The sequence below is a fragment of the Phocoena sinus genome, chromosome 2 (genome assembly GCF_008692025.1).
Source record: "Phocoena sinus isolate mPhoSin1 chromosome 2, mPhoSin1.pri, whole genome shotgun sequence".
Classification (NCBI taxonomy): domain Eukaryota; kingdom Metazoa; phylum Chordata; class Mammalia; order Artiodactyla; family Phocoenidae; genus Phocoena; species Phocoena sinus.
This window is the reverse complement of record NC_045764.1, coordinates 137,556,402-137,580,957: the sequence shown is the minus strand read 5'-3', so window position 1 is coordinate 137,580,957 and position 24,556 is coordinate 137,556,402. Positions and strand designations below refer to the sequence as shown.

Here is a 24,556-nt window from a genome sequence, read left to right as displayed (position 1 = left end):
GTGAAACTACAAAGTGACGCTAGCAAACTTTTGGATATGAAGGATATGTTCATTATCTTGATTATGGAAAGGATTTCATAACTATATACATATGTCAAAGCTCATCAAACCATGCATTTTAAATATATACTGTTTAGTGCATGTCAATTATACCTCAGTAATGCTGCTTAAAAATAGAATAAATAAATTCTAAATTGCCATAATAAAATGCCATACAGATCCATTAGACCCTTTTTTTAATGTAAGATAATGGAATCTTAGTGACCTTATTTTTACTAAAGCTTGAAACATACTACTGTTTTAGCATCCTAGAAATTATTTCAATTATTCCCCATAATGCTAAAAAAAAGCTAAAGTAATAAGAAACAAAAGAATGATGGAATCACCTGAAGAATGATGCAATAGTTAAATAAATAACAACTACTATATCAACCTTCAGTTTTCTTACTGCAGTGCCCAAATTACTACACCTTTTTTTATATCATCTCTTAAAAGGATATGACAATATCCTAGATGAATTTTCTCAAACTCAAAAAATCAGTGAGTTACTGGTATATTCTTAAGTATACAATTTAATGATTTTTAGTAAATTTACAAAGCAACCATCAAAACAATCCAATTTTAGCACATTTTCATCAACCCAAAACAGATCCCTGATTCCCAATTACAGTCACTCAAGTGTATATTTTTAAGGACTAAAAGGAAATATTACCTTCTCATCCAGTCAGTCATCAAAGAGAATGGATTTAATTCCACAATAATATGGGACAAGAACTTTGACTATCCATTTTGCTAAAAGAATGTGTGTTAATTTTTTCTTACTTTTTATGATGTTTGTGTACCATCACTTTTACACAACTTGCTACAGCTTTTAAGTAAATAAATACTATAGGTGGGTACATATACAAAGGTATTGTGAAGAAAGGAGATGACGTAGAAATGATTAATTAACTGGATTGGTCATTCTAACTGGTGTTTATAAATCTAAAAATGAGAACCTTTTATAATTATAGGGTAAAAGAGATAGTGGTCCTCTCTTCAATCAAATTACAAGGCATCAAAGTTTTCAAAAGTATTTAATTTTGACAAAGCAAATGCAAAAAAATAAGATAATAAGCTTGGACTTATTACTAATGCATTTGCATTTTTTTTTTTTTTTTTCTGCGGTACGCAGGCCTCTCACTGTTGTGGCCTCTCCCGTTGCGGAGCACAGGCTCCGGACGTGCAGGCTCAGCGGCCATGGCTCACGGGCCTAGCCGCTCCGCGGCATGTGGGATCCTCCCAGACCGGGGCACGAACCCGCATCCCCTGCATCAGCAGGCGGACTCTCAACCACTGCGCCACCAGGGAAGCCCCTGCACTTGCATTTTGATGATACAAATGCAAGCAGAACCAGAAGCAGTGATAAGGTAGAACCCTACTAAAGATGTATTTGAAATCTGAACTCAGTATTTACAAGATGGATATGTTCCATGTTCATGCACGACCATTGATCAGTGGTTAGCTGCACTCAAAGGATGTCATCAATTTTGGGTATATATATCTTCTAAACCAAGAACATATGGAATAAAAATTTGATTGTGCTATGTCTCTACTAAATTTTCTAATAAAGTTTTTTCCACTATTCATTTATTCTTATATCAGCAAAATTATTCATAAAATAACTTAAAATTACACAAAAACTAAAAAGGGTCCATTAGACCTGGATGATAAAAGGGGATGACTATTTTTCCTGATAAAAAAAGGGTTAGAAACAAATGAAATTCCACAAAGCATTATGCTAGAAGAAAATCAGAGGCCATGCCCACCTATGCCCATACATAATTTCCCTTAGCCTCAAAAGTACTGTTTCCTAGATTTTAGAAATTATTTGAGTAGTGACTTCTACTACTATGTACTTTGTGTTTAAAGCAACATTTCTCAAACTTTTCTTACCATAATTAGTAAATATTCTTTACATGAAAAACCACTACAAATGTGTATACATATGCACATATAACTGAACAATACTTACATTTCTTTTTGTTTCACCAAACAATACTTACATTTACTATGTACAGTGCCCTTGTCTAGTTTATTTTGTTTTACTCCATTTTGTAAGATATTGGACAAAATCCACAATCTGAAAACACTAATAATATAGCCTTTCAATATATCATTTTTAAACTTTAAGTTGAGAGTTAAGATGGTCCTGGATAAATTATCTGTAACAAGTAAATAAAACCCACCAAGACCAGTAGGCAAGCTCAACAAACATATGAAGTAGTAGAGCCACCATGAGGTTACACACATTAACTTCAAGCAAATGAAAGGATAAAGGAAACAACTAACTCAGAAAGAATGGCAGCTTCATGGGAAAGTTACCACAGAGTTCCAAGAAATACCCTCCTGCTGCTGACTCTTTTTCTGGGAAACCAGAGCTGTCCAAACGTCTTACAACTGGAACGACTACTGTCTCACTAGCAAGTTCAAGCTATTGAATCTTTCTTCCTCTTCTTCTCTGGGATGAAGAGGTGAAAACAGTAGAATGAAGTAAACATTATTGTTTCTGCTTCCCTTACTTTCAATTCTTTCTAAATTAAGTTTGAAGTAAAACTCAAAGCAAGAGACCTAAAGGTTGAATGAATTTTCTCTAAATCTAAAAACAGTTAATCACTCCTTGGAAGAATATTTTTACAAGATTTAGAAAGTGGCAATCCCTCAAATCCTGATGTTACTCATCATAAACTATCAAAGCAGATACACTGCATGCTTATAACACAAGGCAAACGACAGGACAGGAAAGACTAAGCTAGTAACAAAAATATAAAGTGCCATCTACACTGGGTAAGGAGGTTAAAAGAAAGTAGAAGGTGATGAATGGTGGGATTTTATTTTGTTTTCATATTCATTAGACCCAGAAAGGGTAAGATAATTTGGGGGCTTGATGGAATAGATAAGATGCTGACTTAAATGAAAATATAAAATTTTTGAAGACTCCCACCCAAAAAGGGCAAAGCAATCATAATAAGAAATCTAAAGAAACATAATCATTGTACAATCATGGCCCAACTGAAAATAATATTTACGTATTTACCATGGAAATAGTGAATACTGATTTAATTTTAAAACTGTGATATAACTGTATTGGGAAATAATAGGAGAAGTGAAATAAGAATAGAGTTTTAGAAGGCTAAATCTTCATCTCTCAATTAGGATGTCAAGAGGCAGGTCTAAAACTGGAAATCAAGAAACTACAGTACAACTGTATGATTTAGAAATATACAGATAAATAGGACAACAAAAATTAAGATGTAGAAGCTGGGCAGAGTCAAAACTGGTCATCTGATCCACATTTTACCATCTTATTGAGAATTTTCCTTTCAGAAACATTACTCTCTTCAAATATTTTTCATAAACTAAAAAATGATTAACTATCCCTTCTGAACATAAGTAGGACATATTTAGTCAAAAAAGTTACTGGTACTATCTTGGAACCAGAGGGGAGAGACTATTAGAAATTGGAGTAAGCACCAAAGAAGAAGAGTGAGAAATGGTGAAAGAAACTGAATCCTGGTCAGATCACTGGAGCCCTGCATCAAGTCTCACTTGAAGCTATTCCTTCCCTTTCCCTATTGGCCAATAAAGTTCACTTATTATTTAAGGCAAAAAAATAAAAGATTAACCAACCATGTTCATTCTGCTTTCCCAAAGCATAGCCAGTTGTTTTCCAGACCCAACAATCACAATTCTTTTAATCAAAGCAGGATCTAATTCCTGACTCGTGCTTATTTCTATTGCTCTTATTTTTTTCAAATCTAAGTCTGCACATTCTTCTGAAATCAGTATGACCAAATATGATGGAGAATTTATTTTTATGACTAAATTGACAAGACTTGGTATTACAGAAACATGACACAGGATCCCATCCTCAGGGCCAACTCTTATCAGGCAACTGTACACCTAGCGTATTGGACAGCCAGAGCAGATCATTCTTCATCACACCTGCTCCTTTATACAACAAAATTATTTTCTGTAATAATCATGAAATGAAAAATAATAACAATGCAGAAAAGACACAGATTTTTTCTTCTATTGGATTTTGTACACATTATGCCACTAAAAATTTTTAAATAAAAATAAAATTCACACAGCAAAAGAGGAAAAAGTAACAGACAAAAATACCCATTCATTAGGCTTCCCTGGTGGCGCAGTGGTTGAGAGTCCACCTGCCGATGCAGGGCACCCGAGTTAGTGCCCCAGTCTGGGAAGATTCCACATGCCGCGGAGTGGCTAGGCCTGTGAGCCATGGCCGCTGAGCCTGCACGTCCGGAGCCTGTGCTCCGCAACGGGAGAGGCCACAACAGTGAGAGGCCTGCGTAACGCAAAAAAAAAAAAAAAAAAAAAAAAACCCATTAATTATACTAATTTAATTTTTGAAAACATGAAAATATTTGTAAGTACATAAAAGATTGTCACATCATAGTTTCTGTTTTGAGTTTTACTTATGCAAATTTGTCAGTGAATTCATTAAAGCTGATCTTCCTTGTATATTCATGTTCAATAGGGAATAAAGCCAGATATTTCCATTTATCTTCGCTCATAATAAATTGAAGAATATTTTTTGTTAATTTTAATTTCGAGTTTTCTTTAAGCAACAGGTATCCAAATAGCTAGAAAATATCTTAATGATAATAAGTTTGATAGTCTTATAAAATAGCTATTTCACAATAAATTCCAGAAATTGCAATAATGTTCATGTCTTTGCTTCTTTAGGATTTTTTCTAGCAACTTTCAGGTGTCCCATAGTCGAAAAGCTTTAAACAAAAATAAATACTCCAAGAACTTAAGTTCTATTTCTTCATCTCTACAATCACTAGACTATCAGTTCACTCCAAATCTACCACTTAAACTCAGAAATATTTAATACCACGGGGGAACTGGAAAGAGAAATTTTGCCAGAAAGGAGTCAGAAGGATTCTAAAATCTGACAAACTTACTCTTGAGTGAGGCTAAATGTAGGTGGGTTCGTTATCAGTGGCGGGGGATGGTGATGTTCTGGGGCTGACTATAAAACTGGGAGTTCTCTGAATACACCTCTGTATACAACACAATATTATTCAGGAACAAAGAATAAAGATGTGCTCATTGGAAGCTTACTTATATACTATGAAATCAAAAGTAATAACAGCAATTGTTTAGAACTTGGACCAAAAGAAGATGTTTTCAGGAAGGAGTATTTGAAAACCAACATTGTTTAGAACTGCTAGTACATGCTGATTAAAAAAAAACAAACAAAAAAAACAGACTGACTTTTTATTGGCTTTATTATTAATTTTTAATTCTCTACAGAAAATGCAACCCTTATTGCCTGCATCTGGCTGGGACGGACCATTCCTACCACCCCACCCTTGCTACACCTCTGCTATCAGGGCACCAACCCAAAACTTACATAAGCTCCAACCCAAAAGCTTGTGAGTCACAATGCCCAACTCAGTCCTATTTTCCTCATGGGGGAAAAAAATGGAGGCTGAAAACTTGGCTCATACTTAGAGCAGAATAATTTTTTTAAGTTACAGGATTTTAAAAATATACAAATTTTTAAATGCACACATGAACTCAAAATTAGGTAAACAAAAGCTTTTCAACCAACTGCCCCTTGAAACAGTGAAATGGGCTTATTTCTATAGGATTTACCAATGACCTTTTTTTTAAATTAATTTTTATTGGAGTATAGTTGTTTTACAATGTTGTGTTAGTTTCTGCTGTACAGCAAAGTGAATCAGCTATATGTATACATATATCCCCACTTTTTTGGATTTCCTTCCCATTTAGGTCACCAAAGAGCACTGAGTAGAGTTCCCTGTGCTATAAAGTAGGTTCTCATTAGTTGTCTATTTTATATATAGTAGTGTATATATGTCAATCCCAATCTCCCAATTCATCCCAACCCCTCTTCCCCCTCCCACGGTATCCATATGTCCATTCTCTATGTCTGTGTCTCTACTTCTTATAGCAGAATAATTTTGTTTTCATTTTTTTGAGAATAAAATAAGCAAAGTTGCTATATAAACTCATTGCCTTTAAATATACTATCCGAAATTAAAACAATCTAAAAGCTTAATAAAAATAAAGCTCATTCAGATTTTGAAAGCTCTGTAAATGGAATGGCCTTGGCCATTAGGTACCACAGAGAAAAAGTATCCTAAGAGACTAAAAATCTAGTCTTAGCTTTGCACTACCCAGAGATGTGACTCTGAGTACAGAAGCATTTCCTTCTTTGGCCTCTACTGTAGTGAACTCATGACAGTTCACTCTCCCATAAAAGAGGAGAGCTGCTAAGGATTTTTCCCAGTTCTTGCAGCCTCTTTAGAAACATATTTTTTTTTAATATTTGATAAATAACTGAACTTAAAGCAACTCACACAACTGTCTTGCCCCAGAGAACGCTTCCCCCTAGTCTCCCTTATAACATTTAAATGGCAATTTTGTACCTCAGATATAACCCTGAGAGCAACTTTTTAGTAACCCTGCACACGACATCCAATCCATCAAATATTCTCTATTTTATGCTATCAAAATTATATTCATAATTTGACCACTTTCTCAGCAACTACACTGTTACCATCTTAGTATAAACCACTACCATCTTAACTAAGACAGTTGCAAGTTTTCTTGTTTTCTCTCCACCATCCATTCTCCTATAACAGACCTTTCTAAATGTAAGTCACATCACACACCTTTGTTCAAAATTCTATGACATCTTCTTCACAGTAAAATCCCAAGTCTTGACCATCATCTAAAATAAAAACCTTACATGGTCTAACTGGGCCCAGCCTGCCTTCTTATATAAAAACCTGCTACCACTCTGACCTCATCTCCTGCTATTCCCCAATTCACACTACTCCAGGCACTGGACTCCTTTCTCATCCTCATACACATGCCCATCTCAGGGCCACTGTACTTAAGAGTTCCTCTGCCTATCCCCATTATTATCACATGATTAGCTTCTCTGCTTAATTCATGTCTGTTCAAATATCATCCTACAAAAGATTCCACCCCGACCTATGTAAAAATAGCGCTCTACACCAATCACTACTACATATCCCTTTATCCTGAAGTATTTGTCTTTTGAAGACAAATACCGCAGGATAAAGTATTTTGATACTGCCATCTAACACATTCATCAGTGTATTTATATTGTTCATTTCACAGCAATATAATGTAAGCTTCATGACAGTGGGTGCTTTCTCTGTTTTGCTCACTGTTGTTTTTTTAGTACCTAGAAGAGTAACTGACACACAGGAGGTGCTTCATAATCGAATGAGTGCTAATCAAATGAATAACAAAAGTAAAAAAAAAACTGCTGAATAATCAATTATTTTCTCAATTAACATGAGCTAAATACTATGAGGTTTTGTTTCCCAACAGAAACAATTACATATAGATATACAGAGTCAATTGAATTTTATAGCGATTTGGGAGGAACTGAGCAAATTCCAATAATAAACGGAACTTCCTTTTTTAGGGTCCTGCAGAAATCTGAATTAAAACTATATTTCATTGTCATAATTTATAGTTATAATTTTATTACTAAACTAAATAATTTAGTTTATTTAGTGCTGATTTTCTGAGATTAATTTTGGAGTATACATATTTTTAAATTAATACTATGATTGAATACTTTTAAAGTCCTTACTACAAACGACTATTCTGGAATCAACTGCATAATTACATTTCCTCAGTGACCCTGTAATCTCGTGAGCATTTACTCTAGACTAAACAGCCTCATTCAGCTGCCCTGTGTCTGACAGTCGATGAAAGAAGCTTGTTTGACAACTGCTTCAAGCAGAAACATATTTTTTTCCATGACTGTAAAAAAAGATTTAAAACTTACCAGACTAGTGCCAGACTAGAAGATTAAGCAAAAGATTCATGATAGATGTGAGTTGATTTCTTTCTAATTCAAATGCCAGCAAAAACAGATACTAAAGACATTTTGCTGTCATAGCTATAAAAAAAGTTAATTTAGTAATACTTTCATAATTACAACAAAGTATATATCATATATTATATACATATACATATTGCAATTTTTGTGAGTTTTGTACTTCTCTGTATTCTTTGATTTTCTGGTGCCCCTGAGAATTTTTCCAAAACTAATGTATAAACTTAAGTGTACAGGATTCAAAACAAACATAAAACAAAACAAACACCTTTTCTCCATTCTTAGACAATCCATGTATAAGTCAATAGGTAAAGACTTTGACCAAAAAATAGAAATTCTACAACACGATTTTAAAAAAATACTTCAACATAAAAGAAAAATCACTTAATCAACCAACATGATACTTAATGATGAAACACTTGAAGGATTCAACAACAACAACAAAAAAATGAGACACAAGAAACTGCAATTATCAAAACTGTATAACACCAAGTTAAGAAGTTCTAGCCAAATGCAATAAAATATGAAACTGAAATCAGAGACAGAGCATTTAAAAGAAAAAAATTGTTTTTTCAGGTGACTGGCTTCCAGATAAAACCCCAGATAGTCACCTTAAAAAACAAAATTATCAGTAAAACAGCTATATACAAAATGAAAATATATTTAACCAAGAACCAGTAAGAAAGCATAATGAAAACAATTTTATAACAGCATCATAAGTACGATGTAACAAAAATTAATTTCCAAGAAATGTGTCAGATATATGAAAACTTAATAAATTTTAAAAGTCCACTCTTTCCATATCAGTTTATAAGTTTAAAGGAATTCCAAATAAAATACCCAAAAAAGGGGTGTTTGGTTGTATCTAGCGGGTAATAGGGATGGCCGTGTCTTAGTTGTTAAGGTGTTTTGGTTTGCTTTGTTTGATTACTTGTTTCATAATATTCTATAATGAAAATTTTCAAACGTACAGAAAACTTGAAAGAACTGTAGGGTGCTTTGTTGCTTTGGCCAACAAAGTTTACTTGGAAGAACATATGCATAAAAATGCTAAGAACACTTTGAAAAAGATAAGTAGCAAAGGAAGACTTGCCCCACTCTGGTAGGCAGAATTCTGGGATGGCCCCCAAGATTCCCACCCCCTTGTGTGCAGCCCTGCATGATTTTGTCCCCATGGATATGATGGATTTCAATGCTTAGATTATATTGTATCACAAGAGGGATTTTGCAAACGTAATTAAGATCTCAAATTGGTTGATTATAAGTTAATAAAAAGGGAAATTATCTAAGTGGGCCAAACTTAAACAAGTAGGACCCCTTAAAAAAGGAAGAGATTTTCTCCTGTTAGCACTGAAGAAGATGGAAGCCACTGTGAGTTCTACACTGGCAAGAAACCTAATTCTACCAATAATATGAATGAGCTTGAAAGACAGCCCCCCAGACCTTGCTTACATGGACCCACAGCACCTGCTGACACTTTGATCACAGCCACATGCAATCTGAGTATACGATCCAAGTAACCCATGCCCAGACTCATAATCCACAGACACTGATAATAAATGAGATAAAATGGATGTTGTTTTAAGCCACTTAAATCTGTGGTAATTTGATACACAGCGATAGAAAATAAATATACAACTTAATACTAAAACATATCATGAATTTAAATGAATAATAATGTGATATGGTTAAAAAACGGAAACACAGATTATTGGAAAAGAAAGGCCAGCGGACCAAAGCCCTAGTATGTTAATCTAAAACATGAATGGAAAAAAGAAGGACTACTGAATAAATTATTCTGGGCCAACTGATTTACTAGTTGAAAAAAACAGGGTAAAGATTCTTTTATAGCTCCTTACAAATAAATAAATTCCAGATGGATTAAGTGATAACATGTAAATATCAAAGCTACCTAAAAATTAGAATATAAATAAATATATATAAAGTTTTGTGCTGGTTTAGGACTTCTTAAGTAGAAGAGCAATGGAAAATTAGCTGGACATCATTAATATATTTTACTGCTCAAAGATTAAACCTACTTCACATAAAGCAACCCAAGTGTCCATCAACAGATGGATAAAGATGTGGTGTGTTTATACACACACACACACACACACACACACACTGGAATGTTACTCAACCATAAAAAAGAATGAAATCCTGCCATTTGCAACAACGTGGATGAACCTAGAGAGTATTATGCTTAGTGAAATAAGTCAGACAGAGAAAGACAAAAGCTGTCATTAACAGAGCTTTGGAATCTAAAAAATAAAACAAATGAATGTACATAACAAAACAGAAACAGACTCACAGATATAGAAAACAAACTAGTGGTTACGAACAGGGAGAGGGAAGAGGGAGGGGCAAGATAGGGGTATGGGATTAAGAGATGCAAGCTACTATGTATAAAATAGAAAAGGAACAAGGATATACTGTACAGCAAAGGGAAACATAGCCATTATGTTGTAATAACCTTAAAGGGAATATAGTTTATAAAAATACTGAATCAGTATGCTGTAACCTGAAACTAATAAAATATTGTAAATCAACTACATTTCAGTTAAAACAAAAATAGGCACAAAGTCAATCAGGGCCATAAAAAGTCAAAAAAGAAAAACATAAGGTATCAAACGTTAATAGTGTTACTATATGGCTGACATATAAATAAGGAAAAATGCTACTCCAATAGAAAGGGAATAAGGGGCATAAACAGACAATTCATGCATAGGGAGGAAAAGAGGGAAAGAAATCACTGAGGGGACTGTGCCACAATTGTAAAGGTGCCTCCTAAGGATATGGAACAGCACATGCAATGGCACAAAAATTTGTGAGACACCATGAGGTTCTTAAGAAACACCAAGTATGAGAGGACCAGGACATATGGCTACAAAGGTAGATAGGGGACAGATTATGTAGATAATGATGAGCTACTGAAGAATATTAATAATAGAGAGACATGCCCAGATTGATACATTAGAAAGTTTTCTCTGGCAAAAGTGAGGAAGACTTAAGGAGGGAGACTAAGAGAGTGTTATAACAAAAAATTTTTTAGAATATGTTTCATACCTCATCTCAAATTCTTGACATATAAAGGTCCAATTTATCAATTTTTAAGAGCAAAAGAATGATCACGAAAAGTATCTCCAGGGTTGGTATAAACCTTCCAGACTTCAGAAAATACTACAAAGCTACAGTAATCAAAACAGCATGGTATTGACACAAAACCAGACATATAGATCAATGGAACAGAATAGAGGGCCCAGAAATAAACCCACACACCTATGGCCAATTAATCTGCAACAAAAATGTCAAGAATATACAATGGAGAAAAGACAGTCTCTTAAGTGAGTGGTGTTGGGAAACCTAGACAGCTAAATGTAAATCAATGAGATTATAACACTCCCTCAAACTATATACAAAAATAAACTCAAAATGGTTTAAAGACCTAAATGTAAGACATGACACCATAAAAATCCTAGAAGAGAACATAGACAAAACATTATTGACACAAATCATAGCAGTATTTTCTTAGATCAGTCTCCCAAAGCAAAAGAAATAAGCAAAAATAAACAAATGGGATGTAATCAAACTTAAAAGCTTTTGCACAGTAAAGGGAACCATAAACAAAACAAAAGACAACCTACAGAATGGGAGAAAATATTTGCAAATGATGCAACTAACAAGGGGTTAATATCCAAAATATACAAACAGCTCACACAACTCATTATCAGAAAAACAAACAACCTAATCAAAAAACAGACAGAAGACCTAAAGAGACATTTCTCCAAAGACATACAGATGGCCAACAGTCACATGAAAAGATGCTCAACATTGCTAATTATTAGAGAAATGCAAATCAAAACCACAATGAGGTATCACCTCACACAGGCCAGAATGACTATCATCAGAAAAGTCTACAAATAATAAATGCTGGAGAGGGTGTGGAGAAAAGGGAACCCTCCTACACTGTTGGTTGGAATGTAAGTTGGTGCAGCCACCATGGAAAATAATATGGAGGTTCCATAAAAAAATTAAAAATAGAGCTACCATATGATCCAGCAGTCCCACTCCTAAGGATCTATCCACACACACAATGGAATATTACTCAGCCATAAAAAAGAATGAAATATTGCCATTTGCAGCAACATGGATGGACCTAGAGAATATCATGCTAAGGTGAAATAAGTCAGACAAAGACAAATATTATATGATATTACTTATACATGTAATCTAAAAAATAATACAAATGAATCTACAGACAAAACAGAAACAGACTCACAGACATAGAAAACATACTTATGGTTACCAAAGGGGAAAGAGGGGGGGAAGGATAAATTAGGAATATGGGATTAACAGGCACAAACTACTACACATAAAATGGATAAGCAACAAGGATTTACTCTACAGCACAGGGAATTATATTTGATATCTTATAATAACCTATAACGGAAAATAATCTGAAAAATATATAACTGAATCACTTTGCTGTACACCTAAAACTAATGGAAGGAAGGAAGGGAGGGAGGGAAAGAATCTCCAGGGTTACTGTGAAGGTGGATCTTCTATTTTAGGGGAACTATATCTTATCCTATTCCCTCAAGAATGAACATTTTAATTGTTTTGCCAATAACAGTAATGGATTCGTAACAGGTCAGTTACTTCTGTTCAGCAATTTGATTTTTATCAGTGTAGTCTACAGCCACACAAGAAAACAAAATTGATAGGTGCTGATGAAGATCAAATAAGAAACCTTCTTACTATCATCAGGTTCTACTATTATTACAACCACAATTTTTTTCACAAGTGATTTCATAATAATAGCTAAATAATCTTATCAACTGGTTAGGAAGGACTCTAGATAGTAAACTATCACAGTTTAAGTCTATTTTTTAAAGCTCTCATAGTTGATAGCACAGGACTTACATCAGTTATGTTAACAGGAGAGACAGAAATGAATGTGTGCACTTGGCTACGACACTCCACCACAAAGAAACATACAAAAATGTTCTACAGAAATGAAGATTAAAATTTTATTCTACAGAAATTTGGTAGCAAATGGTTTCATTTAAATTCACAAATAAGTAAAAGTGAAAAATATACATCTTAAAGATTATAGCTTATAACAGTTGTTCCTTATTTCTGGAATAGGGTCATGAATGAAAAGTTCATATTAAATAAATCACATATTTTTAAAACAGTAGTGATATTTGACTAAATAATTTGAAATTGATGAATAAAATTGATAATCCTTGTAAATTATATTAGTTAAGGGAAATACTTTTCTTTGGGTGGGAAGTAGTAAAATATTAACTAGAAAGCCAGTTGGTTATTAAAAAGACACTCTCACAGTGCCAATCAATGAGACTTTACTAAACTAACCACTAAAGCTGCAGTCTGGGGAATTTCAATTAGCAGTTAAGTTTTCCCAATGCTTGCTCCCACTGGCACAGAGTTAATAAAACATGTTTACGTATTTCCTAGAGCAAACCAGAAAAGTACTGCCAGTGCAATTTGAACTATAATTATATATTCATAATACCCTCCTGAATGAGAAATTCTCATTTATTCTTCATCTACTTCTAAAGTTTAACTAACTTTAGAAAAGATTCCAGTAAAAATCACCTAAAATCTCATGGCAATGTACTTCTGATTTTGTCCTTTATCTAAGTTATACATGAGGACAAAAAAGTAGTTCTTTGGAGACACAGTGCCTCCTAAGACCTTATGCCACATACTCCCCAAAATATATAATTAAAATTATTTTGAAAGTGCCTGCATTCATAGTTTTGCACCAACTAAAGTGAAGCTACAAAGTGTAGTATTCTTAACTTCTTCATTTCATACAGATTTCAAAGCAAATATAAGAAAATGGAAATAAGGTAATGTATTCTCTATTTGCCTCTGGAGAAACTGAACTTGTTTCCTCTGTAGGATAAAATAACACAAAATGGAAAATTTGTTGTAACAGGAAAAGAAAAGAGAGAGGAGTAGAAGCTAGAGTTTTATGGGAAGGGGGAGAGCCCATTAAAAAGATTAACTGGGGCTTATTAGATGTAATCTTCTAACAAAAATTTGGACAACCCTTAGAACAGATGTGTAACTACTATACCTTAAGTCAACTAAAGTTTATATTCCTGTACCTTAAGAGTAGCACCTTTGTAGATACCAAATTATTCTTTGAAAAGTCACTTCACAGAGTAACTTCTTCAGTTTCTTTCTAAATGTTTCTGAAAATTAGATTATGTAAAAATACATTTTTAAATCTAAAATAATTTCTAAAAGGGAAGAAAGCAATATAGCTTCAAATAATAATTCCAGAAAAGAAAATGAACTAGTAAAGTAAGAAATCTACTTAGGATTTATTTTGGCAAATGTTTAAGTATGAAGTCATAACATGTCACCAAAGACACCACCTGAGCTAATTCATCCTGGCTCCCAAAAAGAAACTGTCTGTGTAGAATTCAATCCCTTACGGAACTTCCCTTATGGCACAGTGGTTAAGACTCTGCACTCCCAATGCAGGGGGCCCAGGTTCAATCCCTGGTCAGGGAACTGGATCCCACATGCACACCGCAACTAGGAGTTCACATGCCACAGCTGGGGAGCCCACCTACCGCAACTATGACCCAGGCAACAAAATAAATAAAATATTATTTTAAAAAAAGAATTCAACCCCTTTCTTAAGATACAAGGCTGATGAGAAGGAAGGTGTGAGACACATTCTATTTTGGTAGATACTTCTACATCAAGAAGATGTCAATGCAGGGCGAGAGAGAGTCATGGACATATACACACTAACAAACGTAGTAAGGTAGATAGCTGGGGGGAAGCAGCCGCAAGGCACAGGGATATTAGCTCGGTGCTTTATGACAGCCTGGAATGGTGGGATGGGGAGAGTGGGAGGGAGGGAGACGCAAGAGGGAAGACATATGGGAACATATGTATATGTATAGCTGATTCACTTTGTTATAAAGCAGAAACTAACACACCATTGTAAAGCAATTATACCCCAATAAAGATGTTTAAAAAAAAAAAAAAAATGTCAATGTTTCTTTAGCAATTCTGACATCACTATGGATGACCTAGAAATTCTTCCCCTACTTAGCCACAGAAGCTAAAAGAAACTTATAATCAAGGTCCATTGCTTGAAATACATACAAACTCATAATCAGAACAATTTGTCTTCTTAAATGTTGTAGATACAGAATATATTGTACAGTCTTTGTTGAGAGAGACAAAAGTATACTTCTAGAATTCTGGAACTAACTATATTTTAAATAGTCAATAATTAATGAAAGCCCCCCAACCACTAAAACAAAACAAAATAAAACCATGATCCAGCATCCTTTATTTAGGATCAAATAAGATTTTAGATATGAAAAACTTGGGAAAAGTACAAACACTATAGTTATACCTTATGTAAATTGTGCTTACCCTACATTGTTTTTTTATAAATTTACTTACTTATTTACTTATTTATTTATTTTTGGCTGCATTGGGTCTTTATTGCTGTGTGTGGGCCTTCTCTCGTTGTGGCGAGCAGGGGCTACTCTTCGTTGCAGTGCGCAGGCTTCTCATTGCAGTGGCTTCTCGTTGCGGAGCACGGGCTCTAGGTGCATGGGCTTCGGTAGTTGTGGCTCGCGGGCTCAGTAGCTGTGGCACACAGGCTCAGTAGTTGTGGCTTGCGGGCTCTAGAGCACAGGCTCAGTAGCTGTGGCACATGGACTTAAGTTATTCCGCGGCATGTGGGACCTTCCGGACCAGGGCTCAAACCCATGTCTCCTGTACTGGCAGGCCGATTCTTAACCACTGTGCCACCAGGGAAGCCCTACCCTACATTTTAAAATTCAAACCACAATAGTAAAGACAGAAGTAAAACAAAAAGGGCTCCAAACAATCAAAAGTGTTGCCAAAGCTTATTCAATTTTAAAATTTTACTCAGAACAAGAAAAAAAGAAAACAGTCAATCAAGCTACTCTATTTTACAGAGACTTCTAACAGGGTTAGCTAAATATTAACATACAAATATACAGCAGCAGCACCACCACAGAAGATTAAAAGAGGAAGATGAGGAGGATATTCCATTGAGTAGACCAAGTAAAAATCAGCAAAAATTGAACATGCACGAGGAAATGAACTATTAAAAAAACAGCCAAGACTCAGCTGCTGGGGTAGGGCAAAGGTTGGGTGCCACTAGAGGAGGAGTAAAAAACCTACTGCCACCCTCCCCAACCCTGTACTGACACAGAATAAAGCCTTCAATCACTGAGGAAAGGCAGGAAACCCACTCTTACCTAAACTAACATAATGATGAGAAGCAGAGGTTGAAAGAAGGGCAGGAAACTGTCTTATACCCAAGACTTCCCATCCCCACCATCACAAGGCAGAGCTCACCTGTGGGGTTGGGAGAGGATAGCAAACTCAACTGCATCCTGAAATAGGAGACAGAAGTTGTTTGCCTCTGGGGAAGAGAAAGGTACACTGAGAAAGCACCACTCTGAGGCTCTGGCACACAGACCTCCTGAAACAAAAATCAGAACAGTAGAACTAAGAAACCCCCTTGCTCCTACCACAAGACTCATTCCAAGCAAAAAGCAAGAGGAATCTATCGCTGAGGAGGGACACTGAGAGAGAGAACCCCTTTCTGGCTCAAGCTTGCAGAGTCTGCTGAAAGCTGAGGGTGGAGCAAGAAGACTAAGAAAAACCCTCCAGCACTCCAGGCCTCATACTAGGTACAAAGTGGCAACAGGTCCTGGCTGGAAGAATCTGAAGCCTGTGATAGAGCAACAACAACCAAACTGAGATCAAACTACAGACTTGATACTCAACTCCTTACACTAATGGCCTAACAGAAAAAGGGACATAAATATTGCTGGCCATAAATATTATTTATCTCAGTCTCTACTGTTCTGTTGTACAATATTCAAAGAAAATTACAATAAACACAAGAAAGCAGGAAAAACAAATCTACTATTAAGGTATAAAATAGTCAGCAGAATCAGACCCAGAGATGTTAGAACAATCAAAGAGGCACCTGAAAATAACATGGTTACTAATCTGAAGGATCTAGTGGAAAAAGTGGATAATATGTGAAAACTGACAGGGAATTTCAACAAAAAGATGGAAATTACAAAAAGGAGTGAAATGGAAATGCTAGAAATGGCAACTGCAATACCAGAAAGAGTTCCTTTGATGAGCTTATCAGCAAAAGGGACATAGAAGAAGAATAAGTGAACTGTAAGGAAAGGACAAGAAGAATTATCCAAACTTATGAAACACAAAACTCAAGAAAAGATTGAAAAACACAAAATAGAGCATCAAAGAACTGTAAAACAACATCAGAAGGTCTTACCTATGTGAAATCAGAGTCTCAGAATGAAAACATAGAGAAAATGGGGCAGAAGAAATCTGTGAAGAGATACTGGCTGAGTTATTTACAAAATAAAAACAAATTATAGTCCCAAGATTTCAGAGAAACTTTTAAAGCTCAGAGAAACTATATCTTCATATATAATGTCACGTTATTAGAGAAAATATACAGTAAAATCTTGCTTTTTTAATCCAATCTGGCAATTTCTGCCTACTATTTGGAGTATTTAGACCTGTTCTATCAAACATGGTAGCCACTAACCATATGTGGTTATTTAAATTAAACTGAATAAAATTTAATATACAATTCTTCAGTTATACTAGGCATATTCAAATGCTCAGGAGAAGCATGCAACTGGTGGCTACTATACTGAACAGCACAGACACAGAATTCCCATTTCAGAAAGCTTTATTGGATAGTGCTTGTTTAGAACAATGTAATTACTGATATAGTTAACATTAAATCTACCACCATGCAATTTCTTTCCTAATTATACCATTTCTTCATTTTTTGCCTCCCTTTTCCTGCCCTCCTTTTCACTAATGGAGTATTTTTAAGGATCTCATTATTTACTCTGTTACTTGCTTACTGTCTGTCCCTCTTTGTTTTACATTTTTAGTTGTTGCTCTAGGATTTATACTAAATATCTCCAAATACTATTATACCTCTTCATGCATATGTAGGAACAGTACAACAGCCAAGTTTTTCCCTCTTCCTATCCTTTGTACTAACAGTTGTACAGTTTATTTTTGTGTTCTTATTATTCATGGCCATTTCCATAACCTTTCAAATGTAATTTTTTAAACAAATTTATTTATTTTATTTCTTTATTTTTGGCTGTGCTGGATCTTCGTTGCTGTGCGTGGGCTTTCTCTAGTTGTGGCAAGCGGGGGCTACTCTTCACTGCAGTGCACGGGCTTTCACTGTGGTGGCTTCTCTTGCTGTGGAGCAGCATGGGCTCTGGGCGCACGGGCTTCAGTAGTTGTGGCTCGCAGGCTCTAGAGCACAAACTCAGTAGTTGTGGTGCACAGACTTAGTTGCTCCGTGGGATCTTCCCGGATCAGGGCTCGAACCCGTGTTCCCTGCATTGGCAGGTGGATTCTTAACCACTGTGCCACCAGGGAAGCCCTCAAATGTAATTTTAATGACAAAATTATTAGAAAAACCAACTGTAACAGAGGAGTACTTTCAACACTCTGTCCTCACTAATATTAAAAGTAAAGATTGTAAGAAAATGTATTTGAAAGATACAGAATTCTGGCCCCTGCTAACCCAGTAAGAAATAAGAAATCAATGTCTATATCACTTATAACTTTTTACATAAAACCCAATATTGTCTGTCTTTTCAAGCTTCAATTTTAACATCCAGGCCAATTATGTGATAAATTTGTTATCTAAAACTCAAAAGGGATTTTAGGTTTTTTTTCACTTCCCCACGGCTTCATGTTTAGAGGCTGCAGGACTTTTAAGAGAATACAAAACTAAAGAAAATCTTAAGATCTACCAAAGAGCAGATAAGTGAATTATCTATAATTTTCACAGTAATTTGAACCTGGAGCCTCCACACTCATATGTAAAATACTACACTTTATGTTCAAGATTGCAGTTTGGGTTTTGAAGATGCCTGTAGCATTTATTATCTGTTTCACCTACCTTATTTTGGCTGTTGAGGCCTTTTTTTAAATTACTTTTTTATTACTTGGTTTCACTATATCCATTACTTTCTTTTCACATTGTATTTTTCTTAGTCTTTTTTAAAAAAATTTTTAATTTAATTTTATTCATTTTTTTATACAGCAGGTTCTTCTTAGTCATCAATTTCATACACATGTCAACCCCAATCGCCCAATTCAGCACACCATCATCCCACCCCACCACGGCTTTCCCCCTTGCTGTGCATACGTTTGTTTTCTACGTCTCTGTCTCAACTTCTGCCCTGCAAACCGGTTCATCTGTACCATTTTTCTAGGTTCCACATACATGTGTTAATATACGATATTTGTTTTTCTCTTTCTGACTTACTTCACTCCATATGACAGTCTCTAGATCCATCAACGGCTCAACAATGACTCAATTTCAGTCCTTTTTATGGCTGAGTAATAGTCCATAGTATATATGTACCACAACTTCTTTATCCATTCGTCTGTCGATGTTGCCTCCATAACCTAGCTAATGTAAATAGTGCTGCAATGAACATTGGGGTGCATGTGTCTTCTTGAATTATGGTTTTCTCTAGATACATGCGCAGCAGTGGGATTGCTGGATCATAAGGTAATTCTATTTTTAGTTTTTTAAGGAACCTCCATACTGCTCTCCATAGTGGAGAACAATTTACATTCACACCAACAGTGCAAGAGGGTTCCCTTTCTCCACACCCTCTCCAGCATTTGTTGTTTGTAGATTTTCTGATGATGCCCATTCTAACTGGTGTGAGGTGATACCTAATTTTGTTTTGATTTGCATTTCTCTAACAATTAGTGATGTTGAGCAGCTATTCATGTGCTTCTTGGCGATCTGTATGTCTTCTTTGGAGAAATGTCTATTTACGTCTTCTGCCCATTTTTGGATTGGGTTGTTTGTTTTTTTAATATTGAGCTGCATGAGCTGTTTATATATTTTGGAGATTAATCCTTTGTCTGTTGATTCGTTTGCAAATATTTTCTCCCATTCTGAGGGTTGTCTTTTCGTCTCGTTTATGGTTTCCTTTGCTGTGCAAAAGCTTTTAAATTTCATTAGGTCCCATTTGTTTATTTCTGTTTTTATTTCCATTACTCTAAGAGATGGATCAAAAAAGATCTTGCTGTGATTTATGTCAAAGAGTGTTCTTCCTATGTTTTCCTCTAAGAGTTTTATAGTGTCCGGTCTTACATTTAGGTCTCTAATCCATTTTGAGTTTATTTTTGTGTATGGTATTAGGGAGTGTTCTAATTTCAATCTTCTACATGTAGCTGTCCAGTTTTCCCAGCGCCACTTATTGAAGAGACTGTCTTTTCTCCATTGTATATCCTTGCCTCCCTTGTCATAGATTAGTCGACCATCGGTGCACAGGTTTATCTCTGGGCTTTCTATCTTGTTCCATTGATCTATATTTCTGTTTTTGTGCCAGTACCATATTGTCTTGATTACTGTAGCTTTGTAGTATAGTCTGAAGTCAGGGAGTCTGATTCCTCCAGTTCCATTTTTTTCCCTCAAGACTGCTTTAGCTATTCGGGGTCTTTTGTGTCTCCATATGAATGTTAAGATTTTTTTGTTCTATTTCCATAAAAAATGCCATGGGTAATTTGATAGGAATTGCACTGAATCTGTAGATTGCTTTGGGTAGTATAGTCATTTTCACAATATTGATTCTTCCAATCCAAGAACATGGTATATCTCTCCATCTGTTGGTATCATCTTTAATTTCTTTCAGCAGTGTCTTATAGTTTTCTGCATACAGGTCTTTTGTCTCCCTAGGTAGGTTTATTCCTAGGTATTCTATTCTATTTGTTGCAATGGTAAATGGGAGTGTTTCCTTAATTTCTCTTTCAGACTTTCATTATTAGTGTAGAGGAATGCAAGAGAGTTCTGTGCATTAATTTTGTATCCTGCAACTTTACCAAATTCATTGATTAGCTCTAGTAGTTTTCTGGTGGCATCTTTAGGATTCCCTATGTATAGTGTCATGTCATCTGCAAACAGTGACAGTTTTACTTCTTTTCCAATTTGTATTCCTTTTATTTCTTTTTCCTCTGATTGATGTGGCTAGGACTTCCAAAACTATGTTGAATAACAGTGGTGAGAGTGGACATCCTTGTCTCGTTCCTGATCTTAGAGGAAATGCTTTCAGTTTTTCACCATTGAGAATGATGCTGGCTGTGGGTTTGTTGTATATGGTCTTTATTATGTTGAGGTAGGTTCCCTATATGCCCAATTTCTGAAGAGTTTTTATCATAAATGGGTGTTGAATTTTGTCAAAAGCTTTTCCTGCATCTATTGAGATGATCATATGGTTTTTACTCTTCAATTTGTTAATATGGCATATCACATTGACTGATTTGCGTATATTGAAGAATCTTTGCATCCCTGGGAAAATTCCCACTTGATCATGATGTATGATCCTTTTAATGTGTTGTTGGATTCTGTTTGCTAGTATTTTGTTGAGGATTGTTGCATCTATATTCATCAGTGATACTGGTTTGTAATTTTCTTTTTTTGTAGTATCTTTGTCTGGTTTTGGTATCACGGTGACGGTGGCCTCTTAGAATGAGTTTGGGAGTATTCCTTCCTCTGCAATTTTTGGAAGAGTTTGAGAAGGACAGGTGTTAGCTCTTCTCTAAATGTTTGATAGAATTCACCTTTGAAGCCATCTGGTCCTGGACTTTTGTTTGTTGGAAGATTTTTTATCACTTTCAATTTCATTACTTGTGACTGGTCTGTTCATATTTTCTATTTCCTCCTAGCTCAGTCTTGGATGGTTACTCCTTTCTAAGAATTTGTCCATTTCTTCCAGGTTGTCCATTTTGTTGGCATAGAGTTCCTTGTAGTAGTCTCTTAGGATGCTTTGTATTTCTGTGGTGTCTGTTGTAACTTCTCCTTTTTCATTTCTAATTTTATTGAATTGAGTCCTCTCCCCCTTTTTCTTGATGAGTCTGGCTAATAGTTTATCAATTTTGTTTATCTTCTCAAAGAACAAGCTTTTAGTTTTATTGATCATTGCTATTGTTTGTTTCTATTTCATTTACTTGTGCTCTGATCTTTATGATTTCTTTCCTTCTGCTAACTTTGGGTTTTGTTGTTCTTCTTTCTCTAGTTCCTTTAGGTGTAAGGTTAGATTGTTTGAGATTTTTCTTATTTCTTGAGGTAGGCTTGTATAGCTATAAGCTTCCCTCTTAGAACTGCTTTTGCTGCATCCCATAGGTTTTGGATCGTCATGTTTTTATTGTCATTTGTCTCTAGGTATTTTTTGATTTCCTCTTTGATTTCTTCAGTGATCAGTTGCTTATTTAGTAATGTATTGTTCAGCCTCCATGTGCTTGTGTTTCTTACATTTTTTTCCCTGTAATTCATTTCTAATCTCATAGCGTTGTGGTCAGAAAAGATGCTTGATATGATTTCAATTTCCTCAAATTTACTGAGGCTTGATTTGTGACCCAAGATGTGATCTCTCCTGGAGAATGTTCTGTGTGCATTTGAGAAGAAACTGTAATCTGCTGGTTTTCAATAGAATGTCCTATAAATATCAATTAAATCTATATGGTCTATTGTGTCATTTAAAGCATCTGTTTCCTTATTTATTTTTATTTTGGATGATCTGTCCATTGGTGTAAGTGAGGTGTTAAAGTCTCCCACTATTATTGTGTTACTGTCGATTTCCTCTTTTATAGCTGTTAGCAGTTGCCTTATGTATTGAGGTGCTCCTATGTTGGGTGCATATATATTTATAATTGTTATATCTTCTTCCTGGAGTGATCCCTTGATCATTATGTAGTGTCCTTCCTTGTCTCTTGTAACATTCTTTATTTTAAAGTCTATTATATCTGATATGAGTATTGCTACTCCAGCTTTCTTTTGATTTCCATTTGCATGGAGTATCTTTTTCCATCCTTTCACTTTCAGTCTGTATGTGTCCCTAGGTCTGAAGTTGGTCTCTTGTAGACAGCATATATATATATGGGTCTTGTTTTTCTATCCATTCAGCAAGGCTGTGTCTTTTGGTTGGAGCATTTAATCCATTCACGTTTAAGGTAATTATCGATATGTATGCTCCTATGACCATTTTCTTCATTGTTTTGGGTTTGTTTTTGTAGGTCCTTTTTTTCTCTTGTGTTTCCCACTTAGGGAAGTTCCTTTAGAATTTGTTGTAGAGTTGGTTTGGTGGTGCTGAATTCTCTTAGCTTTTGCTTGTCTGTAAAGCTTTTGATTTCTCCATCGAATCTGAATGAGATCCTTGCCGGGTTGAGTGATCTTGGTTGTAGGTTCTTCCCTTTCATCACTTTAAGTATATCATGCCACTCCCTTCTGGCTTGTGGAGTTTCTGCTGAGAAATCAGCTGTTAACCTTATGGGAGTTCCCTTGTATGTTATTTGTCATTTTTCCCTTGCTGCTTTCAATAATTTTTCTTTGTCTTTAATTTTTGCCAATTTGATTACTGTGTGTCTCGGCGTGTTTCTCCTTGGATTTATCCTGTATGGGACTCGCTGCGCTTCCTGGACTTGGGTGGCTATTTCCTTTCCCATGTTAGGGAAGTTTTCAGCTATAATCTCTTCAAATATTTTCTCAGGTCCTTTCTCTCCCTCTTCTCCTTTTGGGACCCCTATAATGCGAGTGTTGGTGTGTTTAATGTTGTCCCAGAGGTCTCTTAGGCTGTCTTCATTTCTTTTCATTCTTTTTTCTCTATTCTGTTCTGCAGCAGTGAATTCTACCATTCTGTCTTCCAGGTCACTTATCCATTCTTCTGCCTCAGTTATTCTGCTTTGATTCCTTCTAGTGTAGTTTTCGTTTCAGTTATTGTATTGTTCGTCTCTGTTTGTTTGTTCTTTAATTATTCTAGGTCTTTGTTAAACATTTCTTGCATCTTCTCTAACTTTGCCTCCATTCTTTTTCTGAGGTCCTTGATCATCTTCACTATCGTTATTCTGACTTCTTTTTCTGGAAGCTTGCCTATCTCCACTTCATTTAGTTGTTTTTCTGGGGTTTTATCTTGTTCCTTCATCTGGTACATAGCCCTCTGCCTTTTCATCTTGTCTATCTTTCTGTGAATGTGGTTTTTGTTCCACAGGCTGCAGGATTGTAGTTCTTCTTGCTTCTGCTGTCTGCCCTCTGGTGGATGAGGCTATCTAATAGGCTTGTGTAAGTTTCCTGATCCACATTATACTCTTTGTGCTATTTTATTTTGTTAAGAAACAACTGTATCTAGATTATGTTTTCATTCAGTAGTTTAGATTAAGACACCAGATCAAGATATCATTTACTCCATCCAACAAAGTTTATATCTATACTTTCCATAAGTACGCAAATACCCATTTGTTCCCCAAGACAGAATGTGATCATCTCCATCACTCACAAAAGCCATAATCCCAAGTTCATTTCCAAAATGGATTCATATATTACAGGTTTTGAGCCACTGGGCCAGCTCTATATCATACCCTTTGACAAAATATATTTTGTAGCTCATTTCTCATAAATATAATTTCACTATACAGAACAGACATTTTTCATGGCAAGGAGTTCAACTCTATTTTCACTGGCTTACTGCTGACTAAATTAAGCCCCTATTTCTA

The 24,556-nt window shown here is 35.3% G+C and overlaps 1 protein-coding gene across 2 annotated transcripts in view; it reads right to left on the bottom strand.

Annotated features, from left to right (window-relative positions):
- Positions 1 to 24,556, bottom strand: part of MNAT1 (MNAT1 component of CDK activating kinase) — a 214,178-nt gene that overhangs the window by 67,582 nt on the left and 122,040 nt on the right. The window contains exon 8 of one of the 2 annotated variants that reach the window (XM_032621478.1): positions 11,169 to 11,372. The exons of the other annotated variant lie outside the window; for it this stretch is intronic. Within the exon in view, the coding sequence (XP_032477369.1) occupies positions 11,291 to 11,372 (82 nt within the window). The 3' untranslated portion in view covers positions 11,169 to 11,290. Of the gene's footprint in view, positions 1 to 11,168; positions 11,373 to 24,556 lie in introns of those variants that run through there. 2 annotated transcript variants of the gene reach the window in all.